Below are 15,433 nucleotides of genomic sequence, written 5' to 3' on the forward strand. Positions count from 1 at the left end.
CATCTGAACTATCTGAAAAGTACTGGGTTCGCTGCATGGAGGACTCGGACGATGACATGCGTTTGCACACGTTTATTGTACTTAACATCTAACTGCCAAAACGGCCCTGCAAGGCCAACTATATACACACCCACCCAGCACACCCACAGTCCTATTGGGGGGTTTGAATTTCCCACCATAGTTCCTATTGGTCCGTGCTGGGGGAACTAGGATCCTCCGTTCCTATTGTCTTGAGGAGCTAAGCTCCTGCCTGTAGCCGCGAACCCCTGCTGGCGGTCCACGTACATAACACTATCTGTTTTACATTTCACCATATTCACACTGTTATGTCCCTTAAAATTATATTAAAGCACTGTGTGTTGCTGCAGTAATTGTGCTATTGCTTGTCCAAACTGAACTGCACTAAATACGATTTCCTTTCCGCTCATGCCTTCTGGTTACAAACTTTTGCAATCAGCATGTTATTAAAAAGCACTTTTTCTCCTACTGGTTCTGCCTCTTTTGGGAGGGGGAGCAAGATGCCTGGATCCAGTGTCTGTGCTCACCTGTGCTGGGAGAGGGCTTCAGCCAGCCTATGGGTGGAGTCATAGGACCAGCCTGGACTTGCAGTTTCAGAGTTCAACCTCTGCCAGGTCTCCTACCAGAAAAGATGACTACCTTTTCCAAGACATCTTACTGTACTGGCATTTCTGCACTGCATCAATGGGCTGGGATCAGAGGGAACTGCAGGGTGGACATCAGTTGCCATATCAGGACTTCTAGAAATGGAAGCAGGCAGCATGGAGATGATGTGAAAATCACGGCTGAATTTCTACCTAACACGCAGCTTTTAAATGCACAGGAGCCCTGTACAAAAGCAAATGGGATGGAAACTTAAAGACGCTTCATATCTTGTGGGGAAATGCTCATAGTCCCAATTGTCCCGATCTTGAATATAAAGACTGTATGTTAGTGGAGCAGCAGACCTGCATATGTGTTCCTCACTGCGTGCCTGACTAACTAGCAACATTTGTCTATATGCCCAGGGCCCTATGATCTGCTGGGCTTGCAAAAATGCCCCCCTTCAGTTTCTACTGCAGAGATTCTCTGGTTTGACTTTAGTCCTTTGGAAACAATGGAGGATGGGGGCACCTTCTTGGACGGGGGTAGTGTATTTCTTGTGAAGCTTTTGATCAATATTTTGTGATACTTTGGCTAGTGTGAGTTAGTAAAGGTTAGTACAGAGGCAGACTCCTAGCTCTCAAAAATGTTTGGGATGATCATTTTTTGGGCTTCAAAATGGAGAACTGAAGCCCTCCCAAGTACCTGCTCAGAACATGAGTGGTATGATGGGGAGGGGGGTTTGCTGTCAAGTCACAGCTGACTTATGGCAACCCTGTATGGTTTTCAAGGCAAGAGACATTTGGAGGTGGTTTGCCATTGCCTGCCTCCACGCCGGCTCTGCTTACCTTCTGAGATCAGGCTATCCTGGAGCTATCCAGGTCAGGGCTAGGCTAGGCTAGGCTGAGAGTAGTGTGACTGGCCCAAGTTCACCCAGCAAGCTTCCATGGCATGGGTGAGGATTCGAACCTGTATTTCCCAGATCCTAGTCCAACACTTTAAGCACAACACCACACTGGCTCTCATTAAGGAATAGCGTGTTGAAATTTGAATTTTTTTACTGACATGATTATGTATATGAAATTAAATATAAGAAATTTTTCACTGTCTGTGTTTCTTTTCTGGCCATGGAATACAAAGTTTGGGTCTAGTGGCACCTTTAAGACCAAACTTTGTTCTGCTGCTTCAGACTAACATAGAATCTGTTTTCTGTGCATTATTATTATTCATTTTATTTCATTATTATTAATGAAAATAATTTTGTTGTATAGAGGAGGGGCCCTGACTTGGATAGTCCCAGCCTAGCCTAATCTCATCAGATTTCAGAAGCTAAATAGGGCCGACGTGGAGGCAGGCAATGGCAAACCACCTCCAAACATCTCTTGCCTTGAAAATCCTATGAGGTCGCAATAAGTCAGCAGTGGCTTGATGGCAAAAAAAAGGAGGAGGGTGTTAAAAAATTATCTGGGGCTACGGCAGGGCTGTTAATAGTCATACAGTCTTTTTGGAAATTCAAGACATTTAAGTGTTGCCTTCCAATAGGTATTGCCAGCTCTGTGCTGGGAAATACCTGAAGATTTGGGGTGTTTGTTTTTTGGGGGGAGGGGAGAGAGTTCAATGGGGGATAATGCCATGGAATCCACCTGCCAAAGCAGCCATTTTCTCCAGGTGAACTGATCTCTGTCACTTGGAGATCAGTTGTAATCCCAGGATAGATCTCCAGCCACCACCTGTAGGTTGGCAAGCCTACCTTCCAATGAAGTGGTTGGATAGAAATCAAGAGAATCTGCTGCCAGGAGTAAGAGGGAATTTGGCCTATGGCTTCAGTATAATTATTGCCTAGACCTTATCAATGTCACTAAATGTTCCTTCTCTATCTCCACCCACACAAAACCTAGGGAGACAGGGGAAATGTCTTTCAGATCCCTGACATTCTAGTTACCTGCGGAGATGACCTTTATTGGATCGAGAAGCATTAGCTGTCATGCAATCCTGCTGCAGTCTGAAGTAGTTCAGCCCAGCCGCAGGTTTCCCACCTCAGTGAAACTTAGGCCTAAGCCAAACCACAATGCTGACCTATTTTTCGTCTTTAGTTATCACATTTTGATGAGATGCGCTTGATCTTTCCCTGTGATTACATACTGTGGTTTTTTTTAAAAAGCCCACAGCCTCTGTCTGTTCGTTGTCACCTTTTTCTTTCTTACTTGAGCTTGACGTTTCAGAGCACTTCTAATACTGCTTGCATAGGCAAGAAATTTCTTGGACTGAGTGAAAGAGGTCAGAATACTGACACTATCTTGGGAGGATTCGTTTCTCAAATCGGAATCAGTAAGAACAACATGAATGGAAAAGAAATTGTTATTGACTATCTGATTGACACAGGAGGGCGGTGGGAAGCATAGTCAGATTCCGACTGATATATGTCAGAGACTTTAAATACTGAGCTGCTGCTGCAAAAACTTCCAGTGCTGATTATTATGCTGATTGTTTATTTGCTGTCAAGTCGCAGCATGGTAGCCCCAGAGGGTTTCCAAAGCAAGGGACATTCAGAGGTGGTTTGCCATTGCCTGCCTCTGTGTAGTGACCCTGGGTCTCTCATCCAAATACTAACCAAGGTCAACGTTGCTTAGCTTCTGAGACCTGACACAAGAAGAAAATTCACCACCAAAGGAGCTGCAGAGGAGAGTTTTGAAGAGAATGGGGGGAGGGGGGAAATCATTTCAGCTCCACCCTTCAGTTTCTCACATATGTTTCGTAGGGATGGTAGGGAAACAGTACAGGAGAGGGTGTTGTAAGCCCATTCTTTTTACCACACACGGTCTGCAGTGCAAACCAGGTTCTCCACATGAATGTCTGGTGAGTCGGTTTTGCATGATTTCTCCCCTGGGAAGCCTTACATGAACTGAGTGCCTGGAGAGCCTGAATTTACACTGGAGGTGATCTGAATTTTGGAGGGAAAGGGCTCAAGCTGCTCCCCACTAGCTCAGCACAAACCCAGCCAAGTTTGTGGACACAGACAATGGATTGCTGTTTTTTTCCCCCCTGCTGAGAAAAGGTAATAGCATGAAGAGAGGGAGGCATCATTGTTTTGTGGCAGATTCTGCCTCTTCCTTTCCCTGACCTTATTTGTTCTCGGGAGCAGCCTAGACTCATAGGGGAACTTTACACATGGGGCTTCCTTAAACAGAGTGAGAACATTGGACCATCCAGTCCAGTATCGTTTGCACTGACTAAAAGCAGTCTCCAGGGTCTCAGACTTTCACACTGTCGACTACTTGATCCTTTTTGACTGGAGATGCCAAGGGCTTGAACTCAGGACCTTTTCCCATACAAAGCAGATGTCCTATTACTGATCTTCGCCCCCCCCCCTTCAATCAGCTTCTTCTGCATTCTAGATGGTGTTTGAGATGATGCGGTCAAAAGATGGGTGGAGCCCCACACACAGAGCCAGCATGGCGTAGGGGTGAGGGCATCAGACTAGGATGTGGGAGACCAAGTTCCAGATCTCCATTTTGCCATGGAAGCTCAGCCTACCTAACAGCCTAATCTGCCAAACAGGGCTGTTCTGAGGATAAACTCAAGAAGGGGAGGATGTTGAAAGCAATTCCAGATCCCCATTGAGGACAGTTGGGTATAAATGAAATCAAACAGCATGTATGATGCGCACGAGAAACTATATGCACATTTTTCTCAGGTTGCATAATTTCTGCATTCTGCTTGTCTTGGCACAGAACGTGGATTGCCTGGGCACAGGAATTTTTCTTTTCTTTTTGAAAACCGCTCATGCAGTCAAACTTTTGAAGACATGGAAAACCACTTATCTTTCAGTGGCCTTGCCGCCTTCCTGTTGTGTTGCCCTTTGGAAATTGCATGAATGAGTATTTGCATGTAGTCTTGCTAGGAAAAGAGTGGATTGCATGACAGGAAAATGGGGTTTTAGATGACATATTTGCTCACTAGCTCTGTATTTTTGGTGCTTGGGAGGCAACAGTGGGAGAGCTTTTGGAGTTCTAGCCCCACTGGTTGACCTCCTGATGGCACCTGGGTTTTGGCCACTGTGTAACACAGAGTATTGGACTGGCCTGATCCAACATGGCTTCTCTTATGTTCCTGTGTTCTTATGTTCTTTGCTCTTTTTGCAATGGTCATTGGAATTTTTCTGGTTGTATGGCTGCAAATCATGTGCCATGAAAAGCCCAATGATATTCAGTTTGGAAGAGTATTTGATATTGACTGTTCTGCAGACCCTTCTATTTTTGTAGAACAAAGAATCTCAGATGCTCAATATTTCTTCATTAATCATAGGAGTGAAGGTGTATTTAGCGTGTATGGAAACTTCATTGAGCATACAAGACTGGCAGGAATTTAAGGCGCGTACAGGTGATGCATAATTTTGGTAGTAATACAGTTACCTTGGTGTTTGACATTTGCTGTAGTAATCAAGTGTGAAGGAAAGGAGCACATCTTCAAACACTCAGGGACTCATGATGGTTCTGGTGGACAGGTTCTGGTGAGCCACAGTGCACTGTGATTTGCTTGGGTACTTTCACTGTATGTGGATGTGCTTCCCTCTCCTACACAAAAATTAGTGGTTACTGTAAAAAAATAGCTGCCAAGTACCAGTGTATCCACAATGTCACAAATTGTACTTCTTAGAAGAAACAAGTCAAAAAATGGAAGTGGCAGCCAAGCCTTTGAGAAAAGTGGTTTCAATACTCTATAAGAAAAAGGTTTGGGACACCTTTTGAAGAGATTGTCATTTAGACATGTTTCAGCAAACTTATCTTGCTCAGTTGGAGCATATATAAGCAGACAATGACTTGGAATTTTGTCCTATTAGCATTAGCCAACCTGACTTCTAATTTTGTTAGGATAAAGCTCTCTTTCTTTCTCTCACTGTCTTTCTGTCTCAATGCCTTGTTTCCCTTCCTTAAAGAGAAACACTTTATTTTATTTTCCCACATCTACAGTATTTAATTTGTTGACTCACTTTAGAATTATGACTGTATCTTATTGCATTAGCCAAGCTGACTTCTAATTTTGTTAGGATTAAGCTCTCTTTCTTTCTCTCGCTGTCTTTCTGTCTCAATGCCTTGTTTCCCTTCCTTAAAGAGAAACACTTTATTTTATTTTCCCACATCTACAGTATTTAATTTGTTGACTCACTTTAGAATTATGACTGTATCTTATTGTCCACACATTCACCAAAAATCCAGGTTCACAATCAGGGGGGGGGAGCCTCCTCCAGTGAGGATCTAATCATAGTCTAGCTAATAAAGAATTTTGTTTGATTATGATCTAAGAATTCTAACCTGCCTTTCTGACAACGGGTGTTCAAATAAGTTTAGACAATCCATAAATTAAATCTTCTGAGACGCAACAATTGGATGTATTGTCGGAAGCACAAATATGACTGAGCATCAGTTACTGGAGATTGCAGTGTATCATTCTGCAAAATGTTTGTTAATGGTCTCCCCCCTTCCCCCCCCCAGCAACAGCACCTATAATTCCTCCACCTTTGATGAATCTGAAGAACTGCAAATGGCCCAAGATGCAGAGATCTGCTTGCTGAAGTCAGGGGAACTGATGTGAGTAAAACCCCATTGCTTCATCTCTTTTGTATCCTGCGTATGTAATCAGGGCTGAACTGGGCCGCTAGGGTTGCTGGTTACAAACTGATGGCAAAAATCTAACTCTTAAGAACAGTAAACCTGGAGATCTTTCAGATAACACAGAGCTCATCAGCTATATAATCCTTTTTAGAAATAACTCGGTTTTTATTCTTGGCACCTGTGGTGTCTTATTTAGTTATTTATTTCATTTATAGCCCGCCTTTCTTGCAGAGAGTTAAGGTGGATTACAAAATACTGCAAATAAACAAAAAGAAACCTGTCTAAGGCACAACATACCAATAACGCAGAAAATGGATTATAAAGGTAGAAAATAATGCAGTAAAAACAAGGTGATACATATACTAAGCATTGCAATAGGCTACAGTCCTATTCCCTTATACAAGAATCATTCTGAGCTGTTCCATTATAAAAATGCCCTCCTGAACATTTCTGTTTTGTACATCCTGTAAAATGGTCATTGATTGTTGGCATGATGAGCTGTAGCTCTGACAGGGAAAACAGAAGAATCAAACCAACCCTCAACTTCTACAGACTCAAGTTAAATAATTACATGACCCTTAGGATGCGTTCAGACGGGGCCTTTCTGCCGGCATAAACTGCACCGGTTGGAACCGGTGTAGTTTATGCTGGCAGAAACACGATCACACTTACCTCCATTTTGCGGATCCCATCGGTGTATGCCCGCTCACATGCTGCGGGCGTCGGTGTTGTTGTGTTTTTTTAACACAGTTTGAGCATGCGCATAGGTAGCCATTCACAGAATGGCGATTTTTGCGCATGCTCCAACCCCCCTCCCCCAAATCACATTTAAACCTCGGTTTTTATTCTTGGCACCTGTGGTGTCTTATTTAGTTATTTATTTCATTTATAGCCCGCCTTTCTTGCAGAGAGTTAAGGTGGATTACAAAATACTGCAAATAAACAAAAAGAAACCTGTCTAAGGCACAACATACCAATAACGCAGAAAATGGATTATAAAGGTAGAAAATAATGCAGTAAAAACAAGGTGATACATATACTAAGCATTGCAATAGGCTACAGTCCTATTCCCTTATACAAGAATCATTCTGAGCTGTTCCATTATAAAAATGCCCTCCTGAACATTTCTGTTTTGTACATCCTGTAAAATGGTCATTGATTGTTGGCATGATGAGTTGTAGCTCTGACAGGGAAAACAGAAGAATCAAACCAACCCTCAACTTCTACAGACTCAAATAATTACATGACCCTTAGAGTGTGATTTGGAGACTGTGTACATTGATGTAGTCCCACTGACTTGTGTAGGGCAATAGGGTTGTCAGTAGTTGTGACGGATTGCATATGAATAGCAGGTTTTAAAATGCTGCTTGTTTCAGAGAACCTGGGAGATCAGGAGTTAATCTGTCCTGGAGTGGAGAGCTTGTATGATTGGCTGCTCTACACGTTCTCTGATTGGCCAGCATTAGCTGAGAGAAAGTATAACAACAGTCAGTTGTCAGTTGTCATTCTCTCGGGTCTTGGACCAGGGGAAGGGATAAGTGGAGTCAGTGTTCTAACAGGGCTAGTCAGAAAGGATATTCTACAGAGAGAAGAGACTCCTTTGCCCTGACAGTATTAGAACTACTCTGAGGGAGAATTGAGATAAACTGCTTTACTCGGACAGAAGTACTGGAAGAGTGACTGGGCTCTTAGGCAGTAACTCCCAATCAAACCAAGTAGAAAAGGGTTATTGCTTCTTAGGAAAAAGAAGAATAATTCCTGCCAGTAAAATGGGTTGTACACTGAGGAGAACCCAAGGTCTGTAGTAAAAGGAATAAGCTGTGGACACCTCAGGAGTCAAAAGAAAGCTGTAACTGCTGAAGGGAGAAACCAGACTGGAAAGGGAGAAATCTAGAAAGTCCAAAAAGAGCTATTCTCCAGGAAACTGTTAGTTAAATGAATCTGTATGATGACAGATTGTTGTTGTGAAGAAATCTCTAAGACAAAGAAATCTCTCACTGTTAAGAACCGAGCATTTATAAAAATAAGTGCCAACAATACTCTGTAGTCTGTTAAAAATATTATAACCTGTAAATATAATGAAATTTACCTCTGCTTTCTCATCCCCTGCCTATCCCTAACCAGCTGTGCCTGTTAAATAAAACTGTTATTCAAATTGAACTTTACGGTGTCTCAAGCGCCATTTTAAATAGAGGGAATATCAAGAGGGCTCCTACTTATCCTCAACAAATCTCTGAGCTAGGCAAAAGCCAAATATCTTCTCTGGCAAAAAGGGTGGGACACACGGAAAATTAAAGATCTTTTATTAACACGAGCTACTGGGGGCTGCTCAGTCAGAGTGGGGAACAGCTTTTCAGCATTTTTGGTGGGAAAATCTGCCTCACAGTAAAAGGAGCATCAGGGGTCCATCCGAGTAGAAGAAAAGAATCAGTTTGTACACAGATGTGCGAGCCCTCAAACAAGCCGTATGTAAAGTTAGATATGTAAAACAGGCTTCCACGTATAAAAACCATTCTCTGGTTATGTCTTGATTCTCTTTGCATGGGTGGTCTTGAGCGATGGAAGAAAATGTCTGTCAGGCACTCAGAAATACATTTGTGCATGTGGGAGAGGATTTGAGGCTCTCCATCAAAGGTGTTTTGGGGCCAAACTTCATGTTACAACATATACGAATCTGTCATGGGGACTTGCAGCCACACTGCAGCTGTGAGTTCCCAGTAGGAACTCCATTTAAAAGTAGTTCAGATCAGGACCATGAAGTGAGAGAGAAGAGGCTTCTGCCTCTCCCTCGTGCCATTTCCTGAGCCAAAATGGTGTCAGAGGAGACGTTCTTTTCCCCACTCCATGTGCACTGAATGCTTTCATGTGCAGCCCCCCAATAGGAACAATAATGCTTCCTCTCAGCACCGTTTTGACTCATGCCTTTAAGTGGAGTTCTTACTGGAAACTTGCAGCTATGATATGGGTGCAAGTCCCAATAGCAGACTTGTGTTCATTGTAACAAGTACTTTGGCCTTTTGTCAAAGTGGATAATTAGTGGATGAAGTGAAGCAACCCTGGGGCAAGCCAGAGTGGTGCAATATTGCAGAGTGATACAGTCTTGATTTCAGTGGACTTCGACTGGAGCTACTCTGCATAGAATTGCAGTGTGTGACTGAGGAAACCTGACTTAAACACACTGCTTACTTTGTGGAGGTCACTGTCCCATAGCCAAACTTACCTTATAGGATTGTTGTGAGGATAAAGTGGTGGAACCCTATCTATAGGACCTTATGTGGCTTGTAAAAGGGGTAATCTCTAATGAGATAAATGAAAGAGGTGGGAAATGCAAAGTCCTTATTCCAGCAACTGAGAAGGGCAACTTCAAAGCATAGAGGCATGAACTAGGAGTCACCACCCATTTTAAAATCAGTGGTTTTGCAATTAATCCCATAACATATGATAGAAGAATTTGTTATTTGTTTTTTGTTCATTTGAATTCCATCAGGTATACCTTCCATGGGGTCCAGGGCCATGCTGTATCACTGGTGCAAATGCTGTTTAAAAAGTATCTTTCTTTAACATGCTATTTGAACTGTTTGTGAAATGTTTATAGCTTGTGAAGTAGCACTGGCGGACTTTGGGGGGGGATGCAATATATGAGGTTGTTGGTGGATGCCTATAAATAGGGTTGCCAGCTTTGGCTTGGGAAATTCCTGGAGATTTGGGGCTGGAGCCTGGGGAGAGCAGGATTTGGAGATAAGAGGGACCATAGTGGGGTATAATGTCACATGGCTCACCTACCAAGGCAGCCATTTTATCCAGGGGAGGTAGGATCTCCAGGCCCCACCTGTAGGTTGGCAACACTATCTATAAATGTTTTAAATAAATAGACAGGAACACTGAAATAAGAAGATAGCCACCGCATCTCAAGGCTTTGTGCTTTTACATATTGTCTCCCCTCCCCCCCACTGTTTTTCAGGATAAAGCTGCCCCTCACTGTGGAAGAGATTTTAAATTTTGGAGAAGCGAACCGAGAGTTGTTCATTAAATCAAACACCTACAGCATTATTCCCATCACAGTGGAGGAACCTGGCCTTACAATAAGTTGGGTGTTTTCATCCGAGCCAAAGAGTATATCATTCAGTGTGGTATACCAAGAATCGGAAGAAGCCCCACTGGATCAATGTAAAGTAAGGCAACATCTTCACAGAAGAATTGTTTTCTTTCAAAAAGTTAGCTTTGGAGTTGTTCAACCCTGGGCTGGGAAATTTGTGGAGATTTGGGGGTGGAGCCTGGGGTGGTCTGCCCTCCAAAGAAGCCAGTTTCCTCCAGAGTAACTGACCTCTGTAGCCTGGATGTAAGTTATAATTCCGGGATCTCTCCAAGCCCCACCTGGAGGTTGGGAACCCTATCCCCAACCTTACTGAGTCTATGGACTCTTTTGAAATTTTCACAAGAGATAATGGGTGCCACAACAAAATGGCCTCCATGAAGGGCAGGAGTGGGATCAGTCACAAAATATTGGGTGGTTCCATGGTGATAATAAAAATTTAAAATGGCCATCAGGTTGATGGGATGAAATCACTTCCAGGAAGGAGCTACTGGTGTTGTTGCAGTTAAGGCCTCTAAGCCCAAGTTGTATAATAGGCAAATAAAGCTATTGCATTCCCTTGGAACTCAGTTCTTTGGGGGAACCTGGATAGCTCTTCATGTGTTCCCATTAACATCTTGCTGATTCCTTCTCTTCTCCCACTATTAGGATTGTCAGTTCCAGGTTGGGAAATTCCTGGGGGGAGGGGGGAGACAGGGAGGGAGGGGTTTGGGGAGGGACCCCAGAGGGGTCCACCCTCCAAAGAGCCATTTTCTCCAGGGGTGCTGATCTCTGTCCTCTAAAGATCAGCCGTTATTCTGGGAGCTCTCCAGGCCCCACGTAGAGGCAGCCCTACCCACTATCCTTCCACTGTACCTCCCCCCCCAAAAAAAACAATTGGCTGCTACAGTAAAGAATCATGCTTGAGGAAAACATATCTGGACCTAAGCATACAGGACCTAAGAATCAATTTTGTTAAATTTCTGCAATATATCATGATTCATATAATCAGCTAAGAGCCTGTTTTTTACGGGGGTGAAAATACTTTTACTTGGTTGAAACGGGCTGAGGCCTCCAGACAGAATCATTCACAAGCTTTGCTCTGGTGTATGATTTGCAGGTTCTTATCCCTATGACCCGCTGCAACTCTCATAAGGAAACCATCAGAGGGAAGGTGAAAGTCAGAAACTCCGGGATCTACATGCTTATATTTGACAACACTTTCTCCAGGTAGGTGTAGCTGTGAAATTAGTAGTTTTTTGCTCCTTGTCATAAATCTCAACCTTCCTACTAACACATCAGTGTTAAAACTTATTTCTTGTCCTCTGTCTTGTGGCTAGAAATTTAGCAGTTGTTTTTTCTTTCATATAAAACCCACCATAAATGTATAACTCACCCCAAACTTCAACAGTAACAGACAGCCTTTAAGTACTGTAAGTGCCTGCTTTGTACAGATTTTCCCGATCTTCCGTAGAAGTCCTTTGATCATTTTTAATGTTGGTGGGGTTTTTCCCATTTTATAAAAAGCAGCCTCATCCTGCAGTTTGAAGGGAAGACCCACTCAGTGGGAAAGGAGCTTCTTGACCTTTTCCCATAGTATTTTCTGCCTGACACTTCTCCTACTCAGCCGCTTTTTCTCCTCAGTAGGGTAAAGCCTTCCAGGAATAAAAACAACTTGGCGAGGGTGATTTAAGGCTAGGGAATGGCCTGAGGGGAAAAGAAGCCCCTCTTGACCTTTGGATGGCCTCTCAGATGTGCCATTTTGTAAAAATTAAAAATCCCTTTAAGAAACTGTGGAACTACACAGGAGGAAAAAAGAGATATGGAGTGAACTAGGAGAGGAGGCTCTGGGAGGCAAACGTGGGTGTGCCTCTGCATAGCAGGTTAGATCCAACAGTATTGACAGAAGGGATTTCCATGAGCAGATGGAGACTTTCTCACCTCCAGTGTCCTGCTGCAGTCCGAAATGCTGCTCCGGTGGAATAGGGGACAAGTAAGAGGTCTACAGTGGAAAAACTGGCAAACTTCTTCACTTCCCCCTCCGGTTAGTAGAAATCGACTGCCAGATCCAACCAATTCAATACATGAAGCAGACGTAAAATGCCGTGTGTTGCTCAGCAATTCTATATATTGGTAAATACTAAACAGAAAAAAATGGAATATAAACTTGTTCAGTATTCATGGATGTGAAATTACTGTATTTTATGTTGGGAAGGGGGAAAGCAGTCTGGATTACTTTGCAAGTGGGCACAAGAAGTAAAGTGAATCTAGAAGTGCTTTCTACGCCAGTTTGAGAACCACTGCTTTACTCGCTGTTGGAGGGTTTAACCCAGGCTGCAAACTCAGAACCCTTAATGTAACTTATTATTTCTAAATAAAATAGAAATGTTTCTTTCATGACTCATAGATTGTATGTATGGGGGGGAACATCAAACATGTAAGTGGGGGCATTGGACATGGACAAGGTTATACTGATTCCACAGAAATGATACTTTACGCTGTTGGGCAGCGATCCTAGACAAACTTTTTTTTTAAAGTAAATCTCACTGAAATCCATGAGACTTACTTTCGACTAAACATGGTTACAATTGTGCAGTTAGGCCCCAAAAGCAACCGGTTCAACACAAGTAATATTGATTTCAAGGGGGCTTTATCTGTCTGTCTGTCTGTCTGTCTGTCTGTCTGTCTGTCTGTCTGTCTATCTATCTATCTCTGTATTCTGGATTAGATCCTACAAGATTTTGTTCTCTTACAATTTAAGCTTAGTTGATGCTTCTTCTATTTTTTTCCCCTACAGGTTTATCTCCAAAAAAGTCTTTTACCACTTAACACTTCAACGCCCAGTGATTTATGATGGAAGTGATTTTCCATAGCCTTGGATATATGCAATATTTATATGTCTCTGTTCAAATTTTATTTTTAAGAAACACTATTTATATATCTATCTGAGCACTAAGAACACAAATGTGTTTGAAACCTTGCTACATCTATGCAATAATTCTAAAACTGCACTTACATGTTGGTACATATATAAAGGAAAACATCTTTATTACTAACACTAAAGATTCTGGACCATGTGCCAACGTTCAAAAGCCATTTTGTTTATTTAAATTAAAAACCAAAACAAAGAAGCAATGCAGCTTGCACTTGACATATAAATGGCTCTGAATCCAGATACATAGTTTTCAAAGGGCTAAGAAATAGGAACTGAAATATGCTTCTGATTTAATCAATATAGGTTGAAAATTTTTATATTTTTTTAAAAAATTAAGCACTGTTGCTTCTTATACTCCATTTTTAGTAAAATACAGCCCTTAATTTTAAAAAAAAACCCTGCAAAATCTACAAAGCCCACCCCCTCCATTAATTTTACCAAATTTAGTGAACTCCACCCAGTAATGGAGATTAATAGCCCATTAAATACTTAATGGCAGACTCATTCATGAAGCATTGACCTTTAGAAATGACAGAGTGTTTTAGAAGTCAATATGAATAGCTACATTACAGGGAAATTATTGTGTGATCTTACCAAGAGAGGGATTCCCCCCCCCCCATCTTTAACTTTTACAGCCTAATTTTAAGTCTATGAATGTTTAATACTGTTACACTAGCATGATTTGGGGGTGCTGGCTAGCAAATATACTAAGGAGAACATTCAGGGTTTGAGCATTGGCAGCCATATCCTTAACAGTAATAGTACAAAATGAATACAAATATTTGTTTTCCTAATAGCCATAACAGAAGGTAGATTGGGTGAACTTTAGGGTTACCAGATGTCCTCTTTTGAGAAGACATGTCTTCTTTCTTTGGTGTCTGTCCTCTTTTGGGTTCTTTTTAAAAAAACTGATGAAAATGTCCTCTTTTGGGGTTGGAAGGTTATGAATATTCCTAGTTAGGCGGAAGACCGGAAGGCCTGGCGTGATCTGGTCCATGGGGTCGCGAAGAGTCGGACTCAACTGTACGACTGAACAAAAAAAAAAATAGCAGGGGTATTTAAAATGAGATTTGTCATAGGGATCACTTGTTTGAAGGAGTCAGTCAGAAAATAGGTCCTCTTTTTGTTTTTTTTAAATATGGTAACACTGAACTTCCAGATGAGTCAACTGAAAAACTGAAAACTCATTCCTGACACCTAGTGTACACTGTGTTGAATACACTAGTAATGAATCAGTGCACTAGCTCAAATTTCAGTATCCATCTGTTGTCTGAAAGGCAGTTGAGAGATTCCAACTTGGAATTCCTGGTACAAAGAGTCCAGAAAGATTTGAACCAGATCTTTCCAAAACCAAAATGTTTATGTCTGTCTGGAAATGAATGAGGTCATCTGACACTTCTGAAACAAGGCAGTTTTTAACACTGAATTTTCAAGGACATACTTTCATTCTGTTTTTGTAAAGTAGAACTTTAAATTGTTGTATTTTTCAAATATTTCAACATGTATTTTTAAAACTTTTCCCATTGGGAACAATTGTCATAAGAGTTAGAATTTCTTGTGGGGAATACTCAGTATTTATAAAATTGCTGATTCTCAGAGGCAGACTTTTGAAACTTTGGAAAGTTCCTTTTGAACCCCAGTGCCACAATGATCATTGCTGTGATGCAATGAAGAACTATGAATGTGTTGCAGAACTTTTAAAGAGCATACAAAGCATGCAGTTATTAAGCAGTATGGTCCAGACGAAGGCCTGCCGCATCATATGGTCATAGTTTGGATTGGGTCCCTCCGTGAAGATGCCTGACGCAGCTGTTAAGCCTACAAACTCCCCCCGCCCCCAGCATGGATACTATAAGCAAGCTGCAGTGGGAAGATATATTTTAAGACTCACATTTTTTTAACTTCCTTAGAAATGTATAAACTGTAAGACCATGATAACTGGAAAAAGCAACTGTTTATCCTCAGTGATTCACAAGAAAAAGATGCTCTTTTTTCACTGTTGTCAAAAAAGTGCTATATGATGTAGGGGGAGTTCATGCTACTGTAGCACAAGAGCTATAGTAACCCCCCCTGCTATCCAGCTCCTTTGAACTACCATAGCAAGGCAGGCAGAGCAAATGGCACAATGCCAGCTGCTCGTCTACGCTGTGCACTCTCTGTCCCCCTATGCGCACTGTCAGTGCAGAGAATGTGGCATGTGAATGGGGTCTTAGT

The 15,433-nt window shown here is 42.1% G+C and overlaps 1 protein-coding gene across 3 annotated transcripts in view; it reads left to right on the forward strand.

The window, feature by feature from the left end:
- Positions 1–13,728, forward strand: part of FYCO1 (FYVE and coiled-coil domain containing 1) — an 80,082-nt gene extending 66,354 nt beyond the window's left edge. For all 3 annotated transcript variants that reach the window (XM_015412391.1, XM_015412385.1, XM_015412397.1), the window contains 4 exons: positions 6,093–6,188; positions 10,174–10,384; positions 11,405–11,514; positions 13,082–13,728. In XM_015412391.1, the coding sequence (XP_015267877.1) occupies positions 6,093–6,188; positions 10,174–10,384; positions 11,405–11,514; positions 13,082–13,157 (493 nt within the window). In that variant the 3' untranslated portion in view covers positions 13,158–13,728. The remainder of the gene's footprint in view (positions 1–6,092; positions 6,189–10,173; positions 10,385–11,404; positions 11,515–13,081) is intronic.
- Positions 13,729–15,433: the final 1,705 nt, after the last annotated feature.

This window comes from Gekko japonicus, unplaced genomic scaffold, assembly GCF_001447785.1.
Source record: "Gekko japonicus isolate JY-2015 unplaced genomic scaffold, Gekko_japonicus_V1.1 scaffold747, whole genome shotgun sequence".
Lineage (NCBI taxonomy): Eukaryota > Metazoa > Chordata > Lepidosauria > Squamata > Gekkonidae > Gekko > Gekko japonicus.